Source organism: Hemibagrus wyckioides, linkage group LG19 (assembly GCF_019097595.1).
Source record: "Hemibagrus wyckioides isolate EC202008001 linkage group LG19, SWU_Hwy_1.0, whole genome shotgun sequence".
Classification (NCBI taxonomy): domain Eukaryota; kingdom Metazoa; phylum Chordata; class Actinopteri; order Siluriformes; family Bagridae; genus Hemibagrus; species Hemibagrus wyckioides.
In genome coordinates, this window is record NC_080728.1 from 4,742,938 (window position 1) to 4,768,795 (window position 25,858).

At 37.5% G+C, this 25,858-nt stretch overlaps 1 protein-coding gene across 2 annotated transcripts in view; it reads left to right on the top strand.

The window, feature by feature from the left end:
* The window catches only part of LOC131370375 (glutamate receptor ionotropic, kainate 2-like), a 45,202-nt gene that overhangs the window by 2,432 nt on the left and 16,912 nt on the right, over positions 1 to 25,858 (top strand). The window contains exons 2-6 of one of the 2 annotated variants that reach the window (XM_058417670.1): positions 13,777 to 13,944; positions 14,505 to 14,765; positions 16,637 to 16,818; positions 17,738 to 17,791; positions 19,926 to 20,099. In XM_058417670.1, the coding sequence (XP_058273653.1) occupies positions 13,777 to 13,944; positions 14,505 to 14,765; positions 16,637 to 16,818; positions 17,738 to 17,791; positions 19,926 to 20,099 (839 nt within the window). The remainder of the gene's footprint in view (positions 1 to 13,776; positions 13,945 to 14,504; positions 14,766 to 16,636; positions 16,819 to 17,737; positions 17,792 to 19,925; positions 20,100 to 25,858) is intronic. The other variant, XM_058417671.1, reaches the window with a different exon arrangement.

Below are 25,858 nucleotides of genomic sequence, written 5' to 3' on the forward strand. Positions count from 1 at the left end.
TGAAGATTATTCATTTTGCTCAAGGGACCAGTAGTAGCTTTGTAGCAATCCTCTGGTTTCATAGCACAGAACATTAACCTTTGAGCAGCCAAAGGGCCTGCTAAATTAATAAATACGAACCTTTACACATATGATTAATATATTTTCTGCACAGCACTGGTACATTCACTCTTGTTGGTTGTGGAGAACCCTTCTGTTCTGTGTACAACAGACAGTGTTTCCAAGTAGAGCCCTTTTTGTGGAAGCTTAGAACCCTTAATTATCCTTTAATCAGAACGTTCAAGAACCTTTTCTTTCTTTCGTTCTTTTCTTTCTTTTCTTGGGTTTTATACTTGGCAAGTCCTTGGTCTAAGATATTGAAGATGAAGATGAATATAGTTACTATGTTCTGACATACCGGCTGAATAATGATGCAGCGCAGGATTGTAGCTCTTCAACTGAGAGTTGTAAAAATAATTTTATGTTGTCATAAGACTCTGTGAACGGAGCTTTTGCATACTAACTAGCTTTTTACACACCTGGAAGCTGTAATTAATCCTTTGTTTCTATCCATGTCACTTTCCATTTTGTTCTTTTGTTATATAAGTGCGATGAGACATTAGAGAGTCATTGTGTTTCACACTGGTTTGAACTTTTAGCTTTTGTTGATCTTTCACTACTACCAGGTTTGTGTCCGTCTTGTCAGAGACTTTAGGCAGAAATTTCGGAGAACATTGCCAGAACATTGTCGTCAGCTAGTTTTGGTCTCAGCCGCACTAAATCTGCCATTGTAAATCGTGAGCGTGACATTATATGTTCTGAGTTCTTGACCAGAGATATGATGTATGATTCTCCTCCAACAGCAGACTCATACCTAATATTGTACAGCATAAACCCGGATTCAGACACTTATCACAAACCTGCTGTAAATAAATTTCTGTTTCTATTAGTCACATTTACAGAGTTGTGAAGAGGAAACTTCCTCTGGAAGCACACTTTTCCTGTCTGGTTTTCTTTGTTCTTTCTTGGCTTTAATGTGCAGCTCACAGCTTTTGCTTACCTGATCTCAGCATGAAACCACCATATGCTGTAACTGTCAAAAAATCATACTCCCATGATAAACTAGCAAAACCACTACAACCACTGTATGCTGTGAGACAAATATTTGCTTAAGAGATGAGCGTGTGAAACTCCAGCACAGTTAAATACTGGAAAGAAATACTGTTAATAAATACTGACCTCACCCTTCTACCTGACTGCCCCTGACTGCATATATATTTCATGGTATCATCAGAAATAAATTGCTTCCACTTCTGTATTGTGATATATATTTAAAAAACAAAACCTTTACTGGGTCTTGTATTATCTAAACCAATGCTTAGTGCACATCATAGACAGCCGCACATCGCTACATATACGGTATATAATATAATTATAAGTCATCGATCTCCTTGTCTTTTTTCATGACTTAGATAACGGATATAACTATCCACGGTGGTTCATATATAATAGTCAGATAATAATCAGCATCAGTAGTAAAGTTGGTGGGTAAAGTTCCAGTTTAGTGACACGCAGGTTGTAATTTCAAATCCTCTGACGAGATCCTTAACCCTCAACGAACCGTCTTATATGCGCTCGAATTATATGCCTCCTCATTTCTCTGGATTGAAAATGAAAAAGTCATCTTTTTAGAGCACAGAGTGACTGTGAAATCACATGCTGTTAATTTTCTTGCATTAAACTGTGCAGCAAGTAAGGAATAAAACATGACAGCGTGGACATATTGTTATAGGAAAATAATAAACGGCAGGGTTGTAGGATGTATCACTGTTACCACCTCAGCAGATGGAGTACAGCTACGCATTCAGAGATGTACAGCGCAAGCAGACCCTTCCCCCAACCCCTGGAACAGAACAGCCTTGGAAATAAGTGATTTCCTGTTATTACTTCCATTACAACACATGTTCCCACTCCAGTGACAATTTTTTTCTCTTACTCTTGAAGTTAATAAGACAAAATGCAGCAAAAAAAAAATGGCAGTCAACACCTTCTGACCAATCGGAATGAAGAATTGAACAGCCCTGTAGTATAAAAGGGTGAAATGTATTGTAAAATAATTACAGTGCAGTGTTTATACATATATCCTGCAGACTGCATTATGAATATAGCAATAAATTCAGGTCAACAGATGTAGGAGACCCAGTCCCACCCACGATAGGGCCGGATATTAGGTTGTCATTTGTCTCTATTATTCTATTCAAGCATGAAAATAAGACATGAATCATGTATTTTTATGACCAACAGCAAAGGCAGGAACCTGTTGAAGAAAGAGCAGCACAGTTTGTATAAAGGGTTGGGTTAGAATGAAAACAATCTAATGAAATGTGGTCTGATGTGATGTTCTGATTTAACAGAGCCCATACAGAAGGAACTGTTATCCACACTGTTCTGCAAAAATGAACTAAAAAATGACCACGATTGGCTAGCGTCTCTGTGATTGACAGAGAAGAGAGTGTATGCTATTCATCCCATACAGAGGGCACAGTCAATTTCGCTCCCTTGGCTTCTGGCCATAGATGGCTGCGACATCATCAGATTTCGAATTTACAATCTCTGGATGATACAGTGAACGCCTTTCTGCTTAGGGGCAAAAAGTGCTTCCATTTGAACCAGCATTTCAATAAGATACCCAACTTGCCCATCTAGAAACATAACCTGACCTGTCCACCTGCAAAACTACACAGAATCACAAGCTACCACAGAGTTCTGGATATGCAGCCTGTACAGTGTTTATAAACTAATGATTAATTACTAAATACTATAGAAGAGGGAAGCAGACTATGCTGTATGACCCATTCATATGTCATTTTTTGTTAAAAGTGAACTGTATTGTAGTAACTGCTGGCCCTACTTCAACTGTCTTGCCAAAGACTGTGAATTAGAGCTCAGTAATTTGCACTAAAACAAACGGAATATTGCCGTGACTCTATTTCTTTGGTGCAAGTAACAGAAACATTGCAGTTATTCATTTCTTCTTAATAATTTCTAATAATTCTTAATTTATTAATTTCCTTCGGGATTAAAAAAATTCTCTCTTCTCTTCTCTTCTCTTCTCTTCTCTTCTCTTCTCTTCTCTTCTCTTCTCTTCTCTTCTCTTCTCTTAATACTTGCCATCAAATAATTTGTTTAATAAGCATCATCTACAGTTTTAGCAAAAACATACGGTCTATTCTACTAAAAACTATGTCTTTAAACAAATAGCAGAACCTTTTTGATGCCATACAGAACCATTTTTAAATTGTTCTATAAGGAACCATAAACAACAATTATGGTCCATATTCATATGTCATTACTTTCATCCATTTACCCATTTACATTTATATGAGACATAAACAGGTTTCTCTGAAACTTTCTGGAAAGCTTTCTAATGTTTCAGAACATCATCTCACTCAAATCAGGAAACTATTATTTATTTAGGCTACAGTTATCAACAATAGCATGTAATAATATTTCAGATTATTGCTTTAGGTTAATATTTGGGATTTGCTTTGTGTTGTTGGCTTTGTTGCATCCCGGACAGTTCAGAAATGTTTTCTGGACACAGAATCATCAGAATCTACTATAAACCTGGGATGCGTTATAGAATCCGCTGCGAGTGGAAATGAAATTGTATAAGCAGCATTTCATTACACATGCCTGTATGATTTCCTAGGAACATTTTCTTTTAATAATGTTGAAAAACATGATCATTTAAGAATGATGAAAAAGACCGGCAATGGACGTACGCATTTTCTATTAAAAATCTTTTCAAAATGATTATTTTTGCAGAGCCCTGCAGAGATACAGCGCACAATCTGCCTGAGCTTTGTGGAGCTTAATGAAAGCATATTTCTTTTTGTGTTTGTGCAGAAATATGATCGAAATAAGATTTTATTTGGAGCTCAGTAAGGCAGTCAGGCTAAAAGCAAACAGTTAGTCTCCTATTTGTAATTAACTTTTTAAGTTTTGTGAGCAGGTTTGCAAGAATTTGTAAATAATATCCATACACTGCAAATCAGAAATGTGCACAACAAAGAGAAAAGGAAAGAAATATGTCTAGCATCACAAAGTTGTTACCAGCAGAAGTGAAGTGGAGCCTCCATGGATGAGACTTGTTTGTCCGGCCCATGGAAGCCAAGGTTAACACCTTGAACTCTTTGTCATGTTCCTCAAACCATTCCTAAACAGTTTTTTCAGTGTGGCCGGGAGCATCATCCTGAATGAGGACACTGACATTAGGGAAATCAGCTGCCATGAAGAAGTGCACTAGATCTGTAACAATGTTTAGGTAGATGGTATATGTAAAAAGGAACATCCACATGAATGTCAGGATCCAAGATTTCCCAGCAGAACATGGCCCACAGTATCACACTTCCTCCACCGGCTGACTTTCTTCCTATTGTGCACCTTCTTGCCATCTTTTCCTCAGATAAGCAACACATATGCACCGGCAATCCACAGGATGTAAAAGAAACCGTGATTCATCAGACCACACCACCTACTTCCACTGCTCCATGGTCCAGCTTTGATGCTCAGATGCACATTTTTGTGATGGACAGGGATCAGCCTGAGCACTCTTGACTGTTCTACAGCTATGAATCCGCATACACAGCAAGCTGTGATGCACTGTGTGTTCTGACACATTTCTATCATAGCCAGCATGCACGTTTTCAGCAGTTTGTGCTACAGTAGCTCTTGTGTGGAACCGGACCAGGCAGGCTGGCCTTCACTCTCTTCACACGCATCACTAAGCTTTGTGTGCCCATCACCCTGTCACTGGTTCACTGGTTGCCCTCCATGGGCCTCTTCTGGTAGGTACTAACCACCGCATTCAGGGAACTCCTGCTGTTTTGGAGATGCTCGGACTCAGTCGTCTAACCATCACAATTTAGCCCTTGTCAAAATCACTCAGATCCTTAAAATTGACTATTTAAAACAGTTATTTTGTCAATATCTTCTCCTGTATGCTCTTGACATTTTTCATGTGATCAAGAAAACACAAACTCCTCTGTCTTTCTTGTGAAGTAAGACTTTCTTGTGTCCTACTGTTAAAAAGCACTGACACTTTTGTAAATGTCACATAATTGTCCCCTAACATGTCTACAACAATTACACAGTTTGTTAGATAACATTAAATATCTGCCGTACAAGCCCTGTGTATGAGCTGTTTCTATAGGAACAATCACGTAAAAGACTGAGAGCATTAATACAAAATTCATCATTTATCTTACACCACCTTCTGATGAAAGAATCCAACACTTGCTGTGGAATAAATGATCTTTACTTATGATAAAAAGTTATTTGAAACAGTTTCTATGTAGAATCACATAATAGAGGATTTCCCTATTAAGTCTCTTGACTATCCAACGAACCCTTAGGAATCCCTTTTTATCTAAGGATGTGCTGAATGAAAGAATAGAAACAGGATCTAATGCAAGGTTCACGAAAAGTGTCCACAGTAATAACACAAACTGTACTGTTACTTGGTGAGAACGCACAGTTGACAGCACATTTGACTCTCATTTACACAATTTACTTTCATGCCAAACACTGAGTCACTTAATCCGTCATTCATCCGATTACTCATCAGATTACACACACACACACACACACACACACGATCAAATATCAGTGGAAGAGCGCTCTGTTGATCTAGACGTCTAGAGAGAGCTTTGAGTGAACACAAGGGTGGCGTAATATTTACCAAATGGCACGCTGTGATTCTGTTTGCAAATCATTTAATACCCATTTATGGACTCTTGGCTTGACTTGGTAAAAATCTGGCCTGAACAAATTTTTACATTTGATCATTCATCAAAGCACAGACATACTCATGTTAGTCAGGATGCCCACAGCAGGTAACCAATGTAGTGATTCATTAAATGACTTAATCCTATAATAAAGGCATTCTGTGATCTATCAGTATTACAAATGATAATATTATAGTAAATTTCCAAATGATATATTGGATGGTCATAATAAAGATGACCAGGTCTAAGCCGGTCTGCACTTTAAAATGGGTGCAGCTTGCAGAGACTGCAGTACAGTGATTCATGGCACCTTGTGGGAAGTAATAAATCACACAACATCATTTTTTTGTAATCCTGGTGTAGTCAAAGAGTCATGAGTGTGAGTGCCAACAACAGAAGGAAGATGATTGCAGTTATATATATGCTACTTTATAGACTAAAATAAGAGAATTTCTGTACACATCATAACGTCACATTTTTGGTGTAGATGGGACATAGATGAGTCAAATATCCTTGTCAGGATAGTCTGTGGGCCTAGAGGGAAAGCTATACAATGGATTGCGTTAAAAAAATATGCTGGGTACAAGGGAACTTATTGCAGAGACTCAGGGCAGAAGGCAGGATACACGCTGCAGGATGCCAGTCTATTGCAAGGCACAATTGCTCTCACACTCATCCAAATGCCAATCAGCCTCCACTGCATGTCTTTGGACTGGGGAGGAAACTGGAGTACCACCAAGGCACAGGGAGAACAAATACAAAATACAAACTCTTCACACATGGTGGTGGCAGGAAGCGAAATCTCCAACCCTGGAAGTGTGAGGCAAACATTTTAACCACCAAACCAAGGTACCTACTGTAGGAGTTATGGCTTATATCAACCTATGAGATAACTAAAGATATCTGATATATAGTGTAGTAATAAAAAACTGCAGCTATCATTAGTTTTAGCCTGCTGTATTTTTCTCAGTCATTTTAGTATATTGTCTTTAATAGCAGAATTCTTATATATAAACTTGTTATTTTACCTTTTAGTAGGTGTAGGTACTGTATTAGCTTCCTGTACGAGCACAACATTGAATGATCTTTAACTGAATTACTCTATTCCATTGGCAGATGGTGATTTTTCCAAAGTATTCAGAAGTATTTATCTATGTTCTCTGTTTTATGAGAGGATTTAATTAGCACACAATGCCAGTACTACATGCTACCAGGCAGCCAATTAACTTTACTGCACCAAGAGAGCTGAAAAGCCCTACTTCTGCTCCCTGACATCTGAATTAAATTAGTTTTGCGTATTGGTCTGAACTCTTGTTTAATTCTCAGTCTCTTCTCATAAGTAAGAGCATCAAAAGGCTTTTCCAAAATCAAGCTGACAGCATTAGGAGTGTCTGCCATGTTGTGCCAAAAAAGCAGCTAATTGGATTTCACTGATGAAGGAAGTCACAACTCGCTAACTTGACCTATAAATAAATAATAAACTTCTGAAATCACCCAGAACTTTACATTTGCAATTTATTTTAATATGTTTATGTTTGAAATGCTGTCCATCAGATTCATTTCCATTTTAGTGAGTTCTACTTTTTGAGAGACCATCATATGGAGAAGCCGTGTGTCTGTTTGAGAGCATTTCCAAAGAGTGTACAGTCCAGTAAAGGTGGAGATATATATATATATATATATATATATATATATATATAGAAGCTGTGCATCTGGATGTGACCCAAAAAGACATATTAAAAAGCCTTCTGTCCGATGAATGTTAATTTCTGCGCCATTAAAGCACTTGAATCTGTCACAGGATCCCAGTGAAGCCATGATGTGTTTTTCTTGCTGACTTCTATATACATTTTCACGCAGGCTGCCATGTCTACTACAAACAGTTTACCAAAATGAATTGAACAATATTGCAGTGAGATAGTTTCATAGCTTCATAGTCTGTTAAAATATTGAATGATGAATAATATAGACACATGGACAAACATCTTATATTAAACACATTTTATTGACAGCAATCTCCTGTGGTCCCTTTGCATTCAATGCTATTATGAAGCATCATTCTAATACATAGAAACATTTTTAATGCCATCAAACATGTATGCATTTATAGAATTGTTATAAAGCACCATCTACAACATGAAACTAAAGTCAGTAACAACAATCCAATATCTTGCTGTAGGCTAAGATAAATATCTTTGCAATAACAATGTCTTCATCAGTCTCTTCAAATGTTTTCTTACAAATAAAGTCTGTAATTTCGTATGTATTCCTAACCAAATACTAATAAAAACGATTTAACAATTTGAATAGAGACATTTCACTTTAATTAATACTTAAAATGGCTTCATTTATTGATTCATCTCTGTTCATTTTCGATAGTTATTAGTTAGTCATTAATCAGATAATGATTCGAAGTGTTATTTTCTTCACTTCACCAAATCTTACTTCAACATATCTCCCTGCGATGCAAAGTACATATAGACTTACCTGATTTTAGTTATTTTAGATCAGTTTACCCGCCTCTGATATTTACAAATAAACAATTTAGCATAAAGCCTGAACATTCCATTCATCATTCATTGCTAGTGAGTGTCTACATGGAGCTGCAGTTTTTCCTCCCACTTTTCACACCAGTTTGGAGATTACCGAGCAGAGATGGATGGGATATTAGCATGCATTGCACACTGCAAACCTACAGGGAAAGTCTGAGGGAGGGAGGGGGAGAGAGAGAGAGAGAGAGAGAGAGAGAGAGAGAGAGAGAAGCAGCTGCATGAATTCAGTAGGTCATGTTCAGAACTCCTAGCTGGAAAAAAAACCTTGAAAGTCTACTTTAGTTGCTGTGAGATTTGTGGCTCTGACATCTGAAGATAACTCACATTCAATAATGCACATTCACAAGCACATCATTTCAATGTTTATGTTGTGGAAAAAATATTGATTCCACCTTTAACAGGAACACTGTTAAATATGGGGCAGGTTTTACATGAATCACTTTTGGAAAAATACACAGAATTTGACACAGATCACAATATCATAATGGAGACACGAGCAGGGTTTGACTAAAACAGGCAACTGACAGTAAAGATTCAGAACAATGAAGAAAAACAAAGAAAGGATGTCACACTAATCAGAACTAATTGGAATTTTCCCTACTTATACAGATGCAAAAAGCACAAATCGACTCTAATAGCCTGACAGGCTAATTTAGGTGCATTTATGGCTTGGTGGATATTTAAGGTTCTTCACACTGGCCACGTTTGCTGTGGTCTGTATCTAAGAGCCGTTGTTTCATCATGCCCTGTGCAGTGTTGGTCTAGATTCAGACATGCTTGATACTTTTGAGCCCTGGTGCATTTACGTTTATTTAACATCATCGCAAATACTCATGCAGAGCACAACTCATCATTTTATTTATTTATTTTTGCTATTATGTGCTCTTCTGTGTCCCACAATGTTCCCCTGCCACTCATGGTCTGTTGTGTAACTAATGATGTCATCGGCTAAAACACACACATGTGCAGGTTAATTTACTTCCTGAAAAATTGCAGACCCGAGATCACCTTCATGGGAATTGAGTCACAGTTCCAGTGCAGGTGAACTCCATAGCATTGGAATGAGTAAAAAGTAGCAAAATACTGCATAAAATTTAGAAGTGTAAATGTGTAAGAGAGAGTCAGAGAGACAGAGTCAGCTTTATGGTCAATTCTTCTATATGTACAGGACATACAGAGGATTACGACACCTACGGTGCAGCATATATATATATATATATATATATATATATATATATATATATATATATATATATATATATATATATATAAAACATTTCCATTGAACAAACCAATATAAGTCATTTAAAATGCCCTTTAAACAACAAATGAAATGACACAGGATTTGGCAGCTACAACAGATTCTATACAGCATGTGATGGTGCATAAGCAGATGAAAACCTCTTGATATATTGCTTATTGGATGCAATTAGTGAATATATCTGTAGACAAAGCACTCTAATTCATTCATCTTCATTATGCTGGTCAGGTATGCAATGGATCCAAAGACAGATCTTGGGACTGCTGTTCCCCATGGAAAATCAGTATAATGGTGAAGGAATCTGAAAGAGCAAATCAATAACTTAAGCGTCTGAGAGAACATGCTTCATCTCCTTCATACTCCCGTTTCTGCTGTCTGTTGTTTTTTCTTTCTCTCTCTCTCTCTCTCTCTCTCTCTCTCTCTCTGTATCTCTCTCTCACTCTCTGTCTCACACACACACACACACACACACACACTGTCACACTGAGGTCAAAATAATTTCTTATAGCTCTCAGTTGGATTCATAGATTAGTTTGTTTAGCCCTATTTTTTGCCCATTTTCTGTGACCTAAATGTTGATGACCCACAGAGAGTTGGACAGACTCTTTATTTAGGCTTGTCTGAGAAACATAATTGAGATCCCTAGTAGGTCAGAATACAAACAGGTTTGCAACAGAGGCAAATCTCTTCTCCTAACCAAAAAAAGAGAGGCTTGCCTCAGTAGCTATAGACGGCTTGAACACAATATTAAAGGGGAAAAAAACTGCAATAATTGCAGTAATAGAAAAACTAAGAAAAGTAAGGAAGTGCAATTTGTAGCATTGTGTTGTTGGTTTCTTGTTCAGACAGTAAGGCAAATCACAGATTTATATTAAAAAGCTCTTCCTAAAATATTAAAGATTCTATAGTAATGACTTAAACATGACCTTGTATGATAAATGCACACAATATTCACAATTTATGTCTAAAGACAAAAAGATTTCAAGAGATATAAAGTTGTTAAAAAAGACATATGATTGTTGTTACTGTGAAGCTTTCTGTAATCAGAAATATTTAAAGTTAGAGAAATCGAAGACATGGATTCTAAAGGACATTGTCCCAGAGCAGCTTTACAGAAATATTGAAAAATAGAATAACAATTATAAAGTTTAAGATGAAGTTAATAACTATACCTAACATTTATCCCTAATGAGGGAGCCTGAGGCAACGGTGGCAATGAAAAACTTTCTGAGATGATACGAGGAAGAAACCTTAAGAGGAACCAGGCTCAGATGGGAACCTCATCCTCATTTGGGTGACACTGGACAGTAAATAATGTAAATACCGTCATTTATCCAACAGTTTATAGTCATGTGCAACCAAGAGCTTATTATTATTATTTTTTATAGCTTGCTGTTTATTTATTTAAAATTTCTATACATCAACCCCTTCACAGATTATTTTACTGTAGCATCATGTAAGACGTCACAGTGAAACAAAGAAAAGTGTAAGCCTTCAGCGCCGTGTCATGTTGACTTCCCCTTTCCTGTCTTATCTGGAGTAGCTCTGCTTTCTTTGATATTCATGCCTTTTCTGTAAAACCATCCGAGACCTACTGCTGAGACGGAGCCTACTAATCTCTGATAGCTATCTATCCTTGTTCAATAGATTGGCTCAGGCTGTGGACTCTCATCTCAAGCTGGGTGAAAGATTATAAAAGCCTCAGGTGCTCCAGAGACTCGACCTTTGCCTGGGACCTGTGTGGCAGAAATGAAGAACAAATTTAGCAGCACCAAAAAGGATATTGAAAATAGCGCTGTTAAAATGTGAGCATATATAAGATAGAGGCAGAGATAGAGAGAGATTCTTTATTAAATAAAGACATTTGGATTTCTTTTAAAAACTATATTAAGCTAGCACTGCAGTCACACAGCAAAGGTGGTGAAATAAAGAAGTTTCACATGTTCTTTCTGTGTATAGATACAGTATAATCCCTCAAGGTTTTCTGTTTTGCTCTATATTTCAATGCAAAAATTTCAAGATGGTTAAACTTAGAAATAAAAGTTCACCTGCTGCATTAGAAATTGAAAGATTCAAGCTTACAAGCAGTCAAGACATTGGATCACTGAGTTTTAATGAAGTGAAAATGATTATTGAAAACATTCTACATCCACAAGTTGTTATGCCAAGTTGAGTTAAAGAAAAGAAATATGTTTACATAATTTAATGAGACATTTGTGTTTTACAGTGTAGACTGGCTATCCTAAATTTTAGCTAGATATGAATGAGCATGCAACTGTGTGCAATAGACCGGCATCCCATCTTGGGTGAATTTCCACCTCATGCTCAATGTTTCTGCCTCCACTGTGACTCTTCCCAGGATAACAGTTATTGAAAACGAATAATTGAATGTTAGGAATATTATTTCTCAAAGATACACTCATATGGGTACATTCAACAGGAAAGGCTGTGCAGTCAGCACCAAAGAAGGCTACCATTCAGTGTTTCAGAGAGAGCCATTTATCCAGTCCAAAGGCAGAAACCCAAAGAGCTGAGAATGGTGTTCTCAAGGACGATGTGACTGTGTGAAGATACCCCTCACTCGCTCACATGCAGTGCATGATGAAAACAAAATTGGATCAGAAGTAAAGGCTGTGTAGTTTAAAAAATGTGCATGTCCTCTACAAGAGTAATAACAGCAGTAGCTTCCTTCATCTCTTTATGAGAGCCATACAATAAAAACACAAAAGGAATAAAGTTAAATTAACCACAAATAAAGTATTGTTGTTTGCAGCATGAATGTAGTATTAGTATTTCTTAGAAACAATGTTATAGTCATTAGTGTTATGAATAAGGATAAGATAATGGGGTAAGTAATGTTAAAGCAATTAAATGAATGCATAAAATTTGGGTTTTTAAATTGGAGCTTAATGTGAACCTCTGCGGGGCATAGTCATGGTTTTAAGTTCATTAGGGATGTGTGTCAGAAGCTTGGAAAATATTTTGCTCAGAGCTTGCTCACAAATCTTCGATACAATATAAGGACACGAAGAATAAAGAATTGTGTGAAGACAAAGTGACTTTCAATCACATGACTTTTAATCACACTGAGCAGAAAAGCATCTCAACACATCGAAGCTTGAAGCTGATGGGCTACAACATCAGGTAGAAGACCACATTAGGTTTTACTCCTGTTAGCCAAGAATGAAAATCTGAGGCAGCACAAGTTCACAGGTACTGGACAGTTGACGGTTGGAAATAGGCCGGGTGATGTCTGTCCAATCTTCAACTGTCCAATTGAAGGCTCGTCTGCTCTCGCTGAAGCCTTAGATTCTTGGCCATGTGTCTCTGAACCTAAACGGATATAGTAAAAATGAATTATTTATCCCCTTCACATGCTCTAAAAAAAGGAGTAAAATGTCAAAGACCATTTTAATGGTGCCACACACTGCAGGAGGAAGAAATAGAAAGTATGGAGCTTAGTGAGACAAGAAATGATAATGCGGCACCAGTACAGAAAAACAGAGAAATGGAAACAGAGATATATATGAGTGTTTTATCGAAGAATGTGGAATAAACAGTACACACAATTTATTTGTATGTAATATTCAGAAATTCTAGGTATTTTGGTTGTTTTATACAGCATTAGAAGCACATTTTCACTGTCTGACCATTCCACTGGTTGCACAGAGAAAGAGAGAGAGAGAGAGAGAGAGAGAGAGAGGGAGAGAGAGACAGATCATAGATAATCCCAGATGGTGCTTTATTAATAATGTATTTCCTTGGTAATTCACACTCACTAGTTTATAAACATTTCACACTTAAGAAATGAATTGCCTTCTACACACATAGATATCAGGGGAATTAGTGATAAATGAGAGTCTCAATCTTTGGTAAGCAATTGATTTCTCATCCCTCGGTGGTGCAATACACTTGAAAATGTCACTAACTGTTTATTTCGTGAGACTATAACTGCATATCATCATTTTTACATTTACATTTATCCATTTGCTTGACACTTTTATCCAAAATGGATTACTACTGAGACAGAGTACACTTGAGTAGGTGAGGGTTAAGCGCCCAACGGTGACAGTTTTTGGCAATGTGGGGATTTAAACCTTCTGAACCAGTAGGCTTTAGTACGCCTGTAAAACTTAACCACTGAGCCACCACTGTATTTAAAACATTTAATCCCAATATCGTTTCTCTCTAACAGGAGGGATTTTTGAGTCTATTGAGAGTGGCCCTTCAGGTGCTGAGGAACTGGCCTTCAAATTTGCACTGAACACCATCAACAGGAACCGGACCCTGCTGCCCAACACCACGCTCACCTACGACATCCAGAGGATCAATGTCTTTGACAGCTTCGAGGCCTCAAGGAAAGGTGGGCAAAAGAGAAAGCCACACAGCTGTTTGTTCCTCGAGTACATTTAAATGTATGACTAAAAATATAATATACTTCATTATACAATGGTTGCTAATAGCTTTGAGGGTTTAGGAGTGGGGCTGGGTTTTTTTTTTCCCCATTATAACATAATCCTCATTATGCCTTTTTGTTCCCCTGAGACACTGTTCGCCTTTTGCCAGAGAAGGTAGAATTCACGTAATTAGAACCTTGTCAGTGGCCTCTGAGGTGGCTTTTGTTATGTACAGGAGAGCATGCATGGAATAAAGACAAAATATTTTGCGTTCATGTATTCCTGTTTTCAACTGTTCCTGCTTTTGTGCCTTCTATAGCACAAACTACACAGTTTTTAGCTTCTCCAACTTCTCTAAATATTAGTTAGATTTTTATAAGACCTAAATTTTGTAAATTATTATTATTTTCTTCTTCTTCTTCTTCTTCTTCTTCTTCTTCTTCATTTGGCTATTTCTTTTTTTTATTAAATAATTAATAATAATTCATTTTTTTTGTCATGACTGACATTCTTTCCCTTCTCTCAGCAGCTTGTGAGCAACTCTCTTTAGGTGTTGCAGCCATATTTGGACCATCTCACAGTTCCTCAGCCAATGCAGTGCAGTCCATCTCCAATGCCCTAGGAGTACCACATATCCAGACCAGATGGAAACACCAAGTTTCAGATAATCGCGATTCATACTACGTCAGTCTCTATCCTGACTTCTCCTCCCTCAGCCGCGCCATCCTGGAGCTGGTTTATTTCTTCAGGTGGGAGACAGTTACAGTGGTGTACGACGACAGCACGGGTGAGTCGAGCGGATGATAGACAATGTAATAGATAATGTAATAATTCATGAGGTGTTTTGTCAACTGAATAAAATTTCAAGATCTGCTAAAAATTTGCCAGGACCTTCTTAACACACTGAGGTTCTGGAGTTAAATGTCAGTGAATGTTGAGGCAGATAGTGTGATACTATTATTTCATGATGAATTAGATTTTTATGTTTAGATGTACAACATTTAGGAAAGGCTATGCTTAGCTATTCTTTGGCATTTCTGTTAGCTTCTGTTGGTAGGAATATTGTTATCTGTAATCCTGCTATGCAATTTGTTCTCAGAGATTAAATGATATTTCCTTTGACAATTCAGTCCAATTATTAAATTACAGCACAATAACTAAGGAGCTCAATTACTTTCTGCCCTTACTTAATTACTCTTCATTAGCTCCTAGGACACAGAAGGCATTCGGTTCTACTCAAACCTGTTATTGAACATACCCAATTAAATGTTGTTTTTTTTAAAAAACTGAAAAGATATTAACTTAAGCTAAAGAGGAAAATTAGACTTTGAACATTTTTAGGTCAGTACTACGTTCTCTGATCTCAATTCAAGTAGCATAAGATGTGTCTTTTGCTTCCTGTAATAGCCCTGGGCTGTTCCTGTTTACCCCATGGCTGTAGACACATGCATACAAAATGAATGAAATAATGAATGAAGTGAACAGATGAACAGAATTTCTGGAGAAAACTCGATAAATAATTTTAATATAATTTGAATCAAAATAATCGAAAATAATAATACAATATTATTAATATATTATAAAAAATATAATCAAATAATAATTGAAATGATATGAAATTTATTTCCTTAAGCATTTCCTAGTATCCTGTTTTTATTTATATTTATTTATAAATAAATATAATTTATAAATAAATATAAATAAAAACAGGATATTAGGAAATGCATAAGGAAATAAATTTCCCTATTAATAAAAATATATTTAAAAATATATAAAAATATATTTTTATTATATTTATATTTATACCTTATTTTATTTTATTTTTTAAATTCTTTTTAAATATTTTTCGTATCTCTATTTCTTTTCAACACAGACAGTTGTGAAAAGCTTTTCAGTACACATTGTACCATGTATGATGGTGTGTGACAAATAACATTGACATTTGAAAATCTAAAACACAACCATTTATGGCTTAAATGCAACACAACAGCACAAGGATGACAACAACAACAAGAACAAAACATGTAAAAACAGTTCCTTAAAAAATAAAGATACAGTATGTGGGGTTAATAACTGAAATAATAAAAAAATCTATAAAATTATCTGGACAAAAAAAAAAATATTTATATATATATATATGGAAACTAAAACCTGAAATGATTATATTATATTATATTATATTATATTATATTATATTATATTATATTATATTATATTATATTATATTATATTATATTATATTATATTCAACACATACACATTATGAGTATTTTTTAAGTTATATAAATAATACCCAGTTTCTGTTTGCTCATGATTAAATTTACATTCTTCCCTCTTAGCAGAAAGATCTCATTAGAGAAGGTTATGTGTATAATAGTATTTATATGGCAGTGGAATATCACTCAGTAGGAGGATGTGTGTCGAATGTATAAATGCTTAAACAGCTCTCTCTCTTTCTCTTTCTCTCTCTCTCTCTCTCTCTCTCTCTCTCTCTCTCTTTTGCTCTCTCTCTCTCTCTCTCTCTCTCTCTCTCTTTTGCTCTCTCTCTCGCTCTCTCTCTCTCTCTTTTGCTCTCTCTCTCTCTCTCTCTCTCTCTCTTTTGCTCTCTCTCTCACTCTCTCTTGCTCTCTCTCTCTCTCTCTCTCTCTCTCTCTGTAGGTTTGATTCGTCTGCAGGAGCTGATCAAAGCTCCCTCCAGATACAACATCCGCCTGAAAATCCGCCAGCTCCCTGCAGAGACTAAGGATGCCAAACCACTTCTTAAAGAGATGAAAAAAGCGAAAGAGTTTCACGTCATCTTTGACTGTGGCCATGAGATGGCTGCATGGATACTCAAGCAGGTTTGTTTGATTTTCTCTCCATGCTCTTGCTCTCGCTTTCGCACTCCTCTCCCTGACTAATTCTCCAGTCTCCAGTTGTAGCGTGTGAAGTGGATTTTTGTTGTGTGCAGGGATGACCCACAGTATTGTCTAGGACACATTTATTTTTTTACAAAAAGTAGATCATTTTCTGTGATAGCAGATGATTAATGGCACAGCGGTACAGGGTATATGCATAATAAAGGACATATGGACATATCATAAATCAGGAAACTGACAACTAAAGTCAAAAAAAACCTGAAAAAACACTTCCCTCACAAGGATGAGTTACTGAATCAAGTTTTTGATTGAAGTCTTTAATGAGAATGAAGAATGATGTAACTCCTTTGCATTCACAGTCAACAAATTTCAACACAACTAAACACCTCTGGGAGATTTTAGTCTGGTGTGTTAGACAGTGCTCTCTGCCATCATTATCCAAGCAGCAATTAAGGAAATATATTTTGGATGAATGGTGATGATCAATGACATCCTGCACTGGTAGCTTGAGGTCACCACACCTCTCTAATCACCTTATGTTGTTGTTTTCTTCTTTAATCTGTCACCTGAGAGTATGCCTGCAATGTTACATATATAGAAGGGCTATATTTAAAATCAACTTCCCTGACACTGTTATATCTATTGGAGATCTATTAACACTGTTGTTTTATCAGCAGCATGTCAAACTAACATAATTACAGTCTACAAATTATATAAAGAGCATAGAGGGGAGGAATAAGCGCATTAGTAAATGCACACACACTCTAGGGAGAGAGTCCAATCGGTTTAATACTGATGGTTATCTTTATTGTGGTTCAGTATAGTTTATTTAGGTAGTGTTCAGGTCAAGTATGTTTGGAGTGTGTAATGTTGTTGTGTTGTGTTGTGTTGTGTTGTGTAGGCTCTCTCTATGGGGATGATGACAGAGTATTATCACTACATCTTCACAACACTGGTGAGACCCCCCCACACACACACATGCATGCATTTATAGTATCCCTATAAGTTCGGCACATTATACATCATGGAAGCTATGCTTATACTAATTTATGACAGAGAAACATCTTTTTGTTTATACAGTACACCAGTCTATAATTTAAGAATTATTTCACATTTTCAGTGAGAATTGTGTGGAACATTATGACAACCCCATATCATGGAAGTTTCTTTTTACATTTTATAAGAAACTTACAAAACAGTGCAGAAGCAGGGATATGGGTGTAGGGATTCTATTATTAGTTTTAAGAAACTGACAGAATATTCAAAAAATCAAGATACTATTGACCTTTAATATTTCATCAGTATAATATTAAATTCCCATTTCTCTTATTTTTGTGGTTGGTATGACTCTAACTTAAAAAGTAAGGTTTAAAGTCCTTGTAGCAGCAGCATACAACAGTTCACTGTATTTTCCAGTATCACATACCAGAAATGGTGTAACTTTGTCAGATTTCCTTCCTATAGACAGCAAACGTGTGTGGCATTTAGTATCACTGTAACAGTGTTTGTCTCTGAAGTTGGTCACTAATTTAGATCTAGACCCTGTAGTATAGGTATGATGACTGAGATATGATAATTGATAAAAACTATAATCTTTCACTGATGCTTTGGGAAGGCTGGACGAGTCAACTGTGCAACTCCTATTTGTTGTTGTTGTTCTTTCGGCTGATCCCTGTTCTGGGTCGCCACAGCGGATCATCTGAACCGCATATTTGATTTGGCACAGGTCTTACACTGGATGCTCTTCCTGACGCAATCCTCCTATTTTATCCGGGTTTGTGTCCGGCCCTGAGTGTTAACCCTTCAGTTGCTGGGTTGGGTCCCTGCCCTGGTTCCCCTGAGAGCTCTGGGTCTTACAAGTATACATTCTGTCCATACAGTATGTATAACACTACAGTGTCCCTATGTTCATAAAAAGATTTACTTAGCTGGAATAATGATCTAAATTACTCTCCAATTTAGGCATGTAGTGAACAGTCAGGCATGTTCTCTCAGAGTTCTCTCACAGTTTGCTCTGTGGCAGTTTGGTGTCTTTAAGTAATGCAGAAATGCACATACAGCACAAGGCTGAGTGAGATTTCAAGAGGTTTCAGAAACAGAAACGACATCTCCCTTGCCATTTCAGGATTGTGTCTTGCCCCGTGCCGTTCCTTTCCACTGCTTTCAACACGTCTACTGCTTTTTCTTCAACATAAGCATGATGCATGATTACATCACAAATTCAGTGTGATTACTAGTAACAACTGGTTATCATGGAAACTGGCTAATTGGGCTCATTTGGAATGAAACTAACACATGATAATAATGATTTGCTATATTCTTCTTCTACGTCTTCTTCTTCTTATTATTATTATTAATAGGAAAAAATGCAGAGTTGTAGCAAAAATCTCTATGTAAATAATCTCTGGAACACAGACGATCTGACACAAATTAATTACTGGCCCGTGTCTGTCTGTGCTGTGTAGTTGAAGGCTCTCCAGCTCTTTTTCTCTGTAAAACATGGCCGTCCTTGAAGGACGTTCAGTAATCATGCCAGCTATCCCAGGCTGCCAGACTACATTCTCGCACATTTTTTCCCTCTCAGTACAAACACAGTAGAATAATATACTCTCTCTCTCTCTCTCTCTCTCTCTCTCTCTCTTTTATACTATATACTTCATATAAAATGCCTTTGTGGCCAGAGTAGCGGTAAATCACTATAACAAGTCTGCGTATAACTGTGTGTAGCTTATAACACATAACAGTAGAAGAGTAGCTGGTTAGTAACTAATGCTCAAAAACAGAAAGAGAATGTTGCAGAGAAAAAGGGGAAAATGCATATGAATACAATATCCATTATTATATTATCATATCTATCATTATATTGGATTGTACTGTATAGAATTATAGCTACAATTAATTGTTATTGTTTTGTGCTCCATCATAATATCACATGACCATGTTATGCAGTATTAATATAATGCTTTGTACTGTTCACTGTCTATTACAGGGTAATTATTTTTTAATAGTAAACAGCATTGCTGCTTAGTTTGATGCTAATCAGGTGAAAACAAATGGATTTCTATTCTAATAATCTTATGATATCCTAGGATTTGTTTGCATTAGACATGGAGCCGTATCGCTTCAGCGGCGTGAACATGACCGGCTTTCGGATCCTAAACACGGAGAGTGCGCAGGTGTCTTCGATCGTAGAAAAGTGGTCCATGGAGAGACTTCAGGCGCCTCCGAAGCCCGACTCAGGACTGCTGGATGGATTCATGACGGTGAGAGACACTGAACAAAAACGCTCTTTGTATCGTATCATTTTATGTTGTGTTTACAGCTTAATCGATAACAAGTTAAACTGCAGCATGTATATCACAGGCTGCTGGTGTGAAGTAAAAAAGAAGGATCGCTTTGAGATGTAGATGGCTTTTACACCGTAAATAGGTGATCAAGCAACATCATTTGGCTGCATTCACACACGACACATTGTCTCTACAGGTAGCTGATGTTGGAGCCAAGGTCACCACATGGTGTTAGACATAATGACCATTTATCATTCCTGCCATTCAGTCTCATGCTCTTTAGTGAGACTTAGAGGTGTGTGTGTGTGTGTGTGTGTGTGTGAGAGAGAGAGAGAGAGAGAGAGAGAGATAGTGAGAGAGAGAGAGAGAGAGAGAGAGAGAGAGAGATAGTGAGAGAGAGAGAGAGAGAGAGAGAGAGAGATAGTGAGAGAGAGAGAGAGAGATAGTGAGAGAGAGAGAGAGAGAGAGAGAGAGAGAGAGAGAGAGAGAGAAAGAGAGATAGTGAGAGAGAGAGAGATAGTGAGAGAGAGAGAGAGAGAGAGAGAGAGAGAGAGATAGTGAGAGATAGTGAGAGACAGAGAAAAAGAGAGATAGTGAGAGAGAGAGAGAGAGAGAGAGAGAGAGAGTGTGTAAATAAAGGCTTTTAAGGCTTCTTTCTTAATATGAGGGTGATAAAGTGATCTGCTAAATGTAAATGGTTTCCATAAGTATTATTTTTTCCCTCATTAATCCATACATTTTGATATGTCACATGTCTATGTACCGGTAGTTTTATGATTACAGTTAGTTTTGTGGTGGCGTGCACGTGGCGCTCAGTGACCCATAATGCAATCTTGCACATTGAGTTGACGGTATTGTCATCCCCTGATCAATGACACGATCATTTTGATAGCTGCAGTAGTTTGGTGCTTACACTCAGTTAATGTCCTGCTACTGATACTGGGAAATTCACAACATGTGTGTGGAAATGGGGAGAAAAATAATTACACACACTTCCTGAGAACTTGAAGTAGGATCCCAGTGGAGATATTAAACATCTAAATAGTGTCCAGATTCCCAGTTTGCTCCTCAACACTCATTATACATAAGTGTGTATTGCAAGTTCCGTGAAACTTCCATTCTATTCCTGAAATTCCATGTGACATACAGATGGGATTAAATCCCAGTTCCACATGAAATTTCTTGATAAAGACAAAGTGGAACACTTGGACATTCATCATGCGTGTCTGTATGGCTGATGGTGTGGGAATAATTTCCAGAATTTCCAATTTTTATGAATGGGGCTGGAATACTGCCACTTCCCTGACAAACGTAAGACTTATGAGAGAATATGTGATATGAGCAGGTAAGACAAACAACGTCTGAGCTTTGGCACCTGTATTTTATTCCTCATTCATTCTCTACAGGGGTTTAGATGTAGTAGGACCTTGAAGAGGGAGTTCTAAATCATTTCATTCTTACTGATGGATAACAAAGCATGGCGGACTTTACGAAATAATAAATATGTCCGAAGGTTTGAGCAGGATGGTGATAAAATGCTTCATTAAAGAGCTGTTTATGACTCTTCCCTAGAGATATGTATCACACTCTAACGCTGCCTTTCTATTAACCCTGTTTGTAGCTGTCCTAGGTTTCCTGAAACAATTTAAAAATGATCAATGTCCTGTGGTTTAATTTGTAATAGAGGGTTTATTTCAAATTCAGTATTGAATTGTATTATTCCTAATAATGTAATCTAATATCTGAATCTAAATTCACTGACAGAAATCGAGAAATTATATCATAATAATTCTTGTAATGGAAATAGGTTGATTTATGGTACACTGTGGAGAATTAGAGCCTGATGCAAATACAGATCTTTTTGATTGACCCTAATATGTAGGATTATGGAGCATAACATTACAACACCTGTGAGTATGCGAATGGGATGAGATTAACTTGCATATCTGATCAGAGAAAGACAAATCAATTCTTAGTTTTAGGCAGTTTTGTTGTTTTGATCCTGCTGTGTCTGAAACCACAGACCTTTGTTTTTGCTTTTACCATGGCACACACACACACACACACACACAGTCCTGACAATCATCTCTATAGCGGTTGCTACCAGAGATGTGGGGTTGCTGTGGAAACGGCAGCTGGCGCAGTGACCTGGTGGAGCTCCTTTGCAGCAATTTCAGCCCATCCATCAGTGCAGTGATTTATTGCTGTCTAGAAGCTCCCTGCATGAGGGAAGAGGGAAAGACACGTTACAAGAGAGGGAGAGAGAGAGAGAGAGAAAGAGAGAGAGAGAGAGAGAGAGAGAGAAAAACAACTGTATTAGACCGAGACAGATGTCTCCAGTTCAGCCATGGGAAATGAAGCGCAAATTGAATGAAATCATTTGTGCGTCAAAAGTTTCATCCAAAGTTTTCTGTCATGTTAAAATTCCCATGTTGCTGATGAAACTCACAACTCTCAGCTCAGCTCTCTACTTTGTTCTTCTACAGTAATAAAATCAGTTGCAGAATTAAAATGCAATAAATTATTTCATTTGCGTTATGGACAATAGAGTTGGGAAATTCATGCAATAATAAAACTTTCTGAAGATTATTGGAGCTTAAAGATTATGTAAACCATATTAAAAACACTTCAACGCTTTTTAGGGTGATTACGCTAATAATTGCATTTTTTGGAAGTGGGGGAAGTGGAAAATATCAAGCAAAAATCCAAAGCAAATGTTGTGAAGTGAGTAAATACCTAAATCTACGAAGTACATTATGGATGGAACTGAGCCTCACACCCTATATGTTGGTCTTCCTCAAATTGTTGCTACGAAGTACAGTAGTATACAGTGTGTTTGTATGTTGTTGCCCAAACCCTGTTCCAAGCATGACAATGCACAAAGCCCCTGAGCTCCATGAAGACATGGTGTGTTAAGGTTGGAGTGGAAGAACTGGAGTGTCCTGCACAGAGCCCTGACTCTGCCTCAACCCCACTGAACACCTTCGGGATGACCTGGAACACAGACACCAAAACGTTGAACCTTGAGCTGGATGTACTATCATGAATTCTGGAACAACAATCTGAGGCTATCATAGTTTCAGACTCAGTTAATCATCTTGTATTTTTTCCAGTCTTCATTTATCCATTTTTAGCGAGTTTGTGCCCTTGATAGTCTTAGATTCTTGTTCCTGGCTGACTGAAGAGGAACACAATGTGCTGAGGACTACAGCATCGAACAGCCATAGAGACCGTCACGCTCATGTACAACAGCTTACTGATCACAAAACCTGAACACAATCATGCTCTCACAGCCACACAGTACATAAGAACTCTCACACAACCCATTCAGTGTGAAGTATACACTCCGTGTCCTGTACCTGTCAGTGCCAAGTCTTGTGATGTGTGCTACAGTATTTAGGACTACACTTTCATGTCCTTGTCTCTTCCTCAAATATTCTTGTTTTTTCATTGCCTGACGTCTGCATGTTTATTGACCTTGATTTGTTTGCCTTCGGAAAAGAAAGAAAATTATCCTGCATCTGTCACTGTCTCAGCGCCTACCTCAGGTCCACTAATTTTGTCGTGTTGCCTGGACATGCAGCTCTCATCTGTTTTGTACAGAATTACTATTTCCTTTGGCATTTTCTGCAGAAGGCCAATTAACTCTGCTTTCATAGTTCTCCATTTTGAAATTCTGGCTGTGCGCTCCATTTTGTAATATCCAGAATTGTTCAGTAGTGTTTTGGTAAACAAATAAAGATGTACATGCAACCTGATCGTAAATAGACCATATTAGCTCAGCAACCTCATGCTACTTGGTTATCCCTCCTTTATGCCTGTAACTATAACCAAAATCTGTTAGTACAATTCTCAAATGAGGCAGGTCAGACTTCCTGTTTTGAAAATATCAGATATGTCAGCGTGTCTCACCTAAAAGTCAGGATTGGATAATATACCAGTAGGAATTCCTAATTAGCATGTTGTATTTTTTGCTAAATTATTGCAGTTTTGCTAAAAACAGGGAAACTGACACAAAATCTTAATCGATAAAAAGCTGACATTAGGTGACAAAATATTACATGAGACAAATATAAAACTCCTAATATTATGCCTGAATACCTACTTAATAGTTTTTTATAGGGATGAAACGAGTGATTCAAAAGCATACTCTTTTTACGTTTTATTTCACTTTCCAAATTGCATTATACACTGATAGAAAATTTGTAATTAAGTTAGATTTCCGCTCCATCTGTCTGGTTATTAATAGACCGCCCTCTCAGTTGTGTTTGGTTACATTCAGCTACTGTGCCATTTTTCTGTGTGGGGATCTTTCTTCTTGGTAATTGCTGAAGTGATTTGCACACAGGGTTACCCTTGAACAAATGTCTGTGGTTTAACTGTGTAAGGTTGTGTGTATCGAGCGGGTGTGTGCCACTACAAGCTTCCTGTATGTAACTTTATGTAATGAAACCTCCACTGATGCGCATGTCAAAGCTCATCTGTAGTGGAGTGTGTTGTGTGTGTTGTGTATACTGTAAGATGCAGAATATCTCAGACCTTGTGTCTCACATTAGATAGTGATATTGATTATAGGATAGTTTACACCATAAATCACCTCAGATACAACACTGTAGCATTGGAAATCTACATGTTATTGCCCTGAGAGAGAGAGAGAGAGAGAGAGAGAACAGGAGAAAAAAACCCAAAGGAGAGAGAGAGAGAGAGAGAGAGAGAGAGAGAGAACAGGAGCAAAAAAGCCAAAGGAGAGAGAGAGAGAGAGAGAGAGAGAGAGAGAACAGGAGCAAAAACCTAAAGAAGAGAGAGAGAGAGAGAAGGAGAGAGAGAGAGAGAAAGAACAGGAGCAAAAAAAAACAAAAGGGGAAGAGAGAGAGAGAGAACAGGAGCAAAAAACCCAAAGGAGAGAGAGAGAGGGTGTGAGAGAGTGAGTGAGAGAGAGAGAGAGAGAGAGAACAGGAGCAAAAACCCAAAGGAGAGAGAGAGAGGGTGTGAGAGAGTGAGTGAGAGAGAGAGAGAGAGAGAGAGAACAGGAGCACAAAAAACCAAACGAGAGAGAGAGAGAGAGAGAGAGAGAGAGAGAGAGAGAGAGCAAAAAACCAAAGGGCTGGGAGGTGGAAAGAAATTGAAAGGCTTTTCTATTCTCTTTTTCACTTTTCACATCACGCACACACACACACACACACACACAGACACACACACACACACTGAAACGCATTCCCCAGTGCTAGAAGAAGAGACGTCTGCAATTACTCCCTTTGGAGCCAGGAGCAATCATTAGCTTAGTAATACATCTTCACACAGTGACAGCTGAACCGCATACACACACACACACACACACATTCATGTTCACACAAACTCACAGTTCTGTCAGTCTCCTTGCTCAGTGAATAATTCTGTGTGTGTCTGAATATCTAAACATCAATGAGCCTGGTGACTGATGATGAGTCTAAGACATGTTGTTGTGTCAGCACTGTGTTCCTGAAGATTTATGTCTCATGCTGTGGGCCAGTGGCTTTAAATATTTTGTCACCCTTGGGTCTCAGAGGGACCAGGTCCAGACAGTGATCTTACACTAACTGAATAAGAAAACTGGAAATTTTTAGTAATATCAGTGTGTAAGTTCAGACACACTGATATTGTATATTGTTGTAAGAAACATGTAATAGCCTAGGGGTACTTCAACGGGGCTATAATTACTCCACATGTAGAGGAAAATTGGTGCTGATATTATTGGA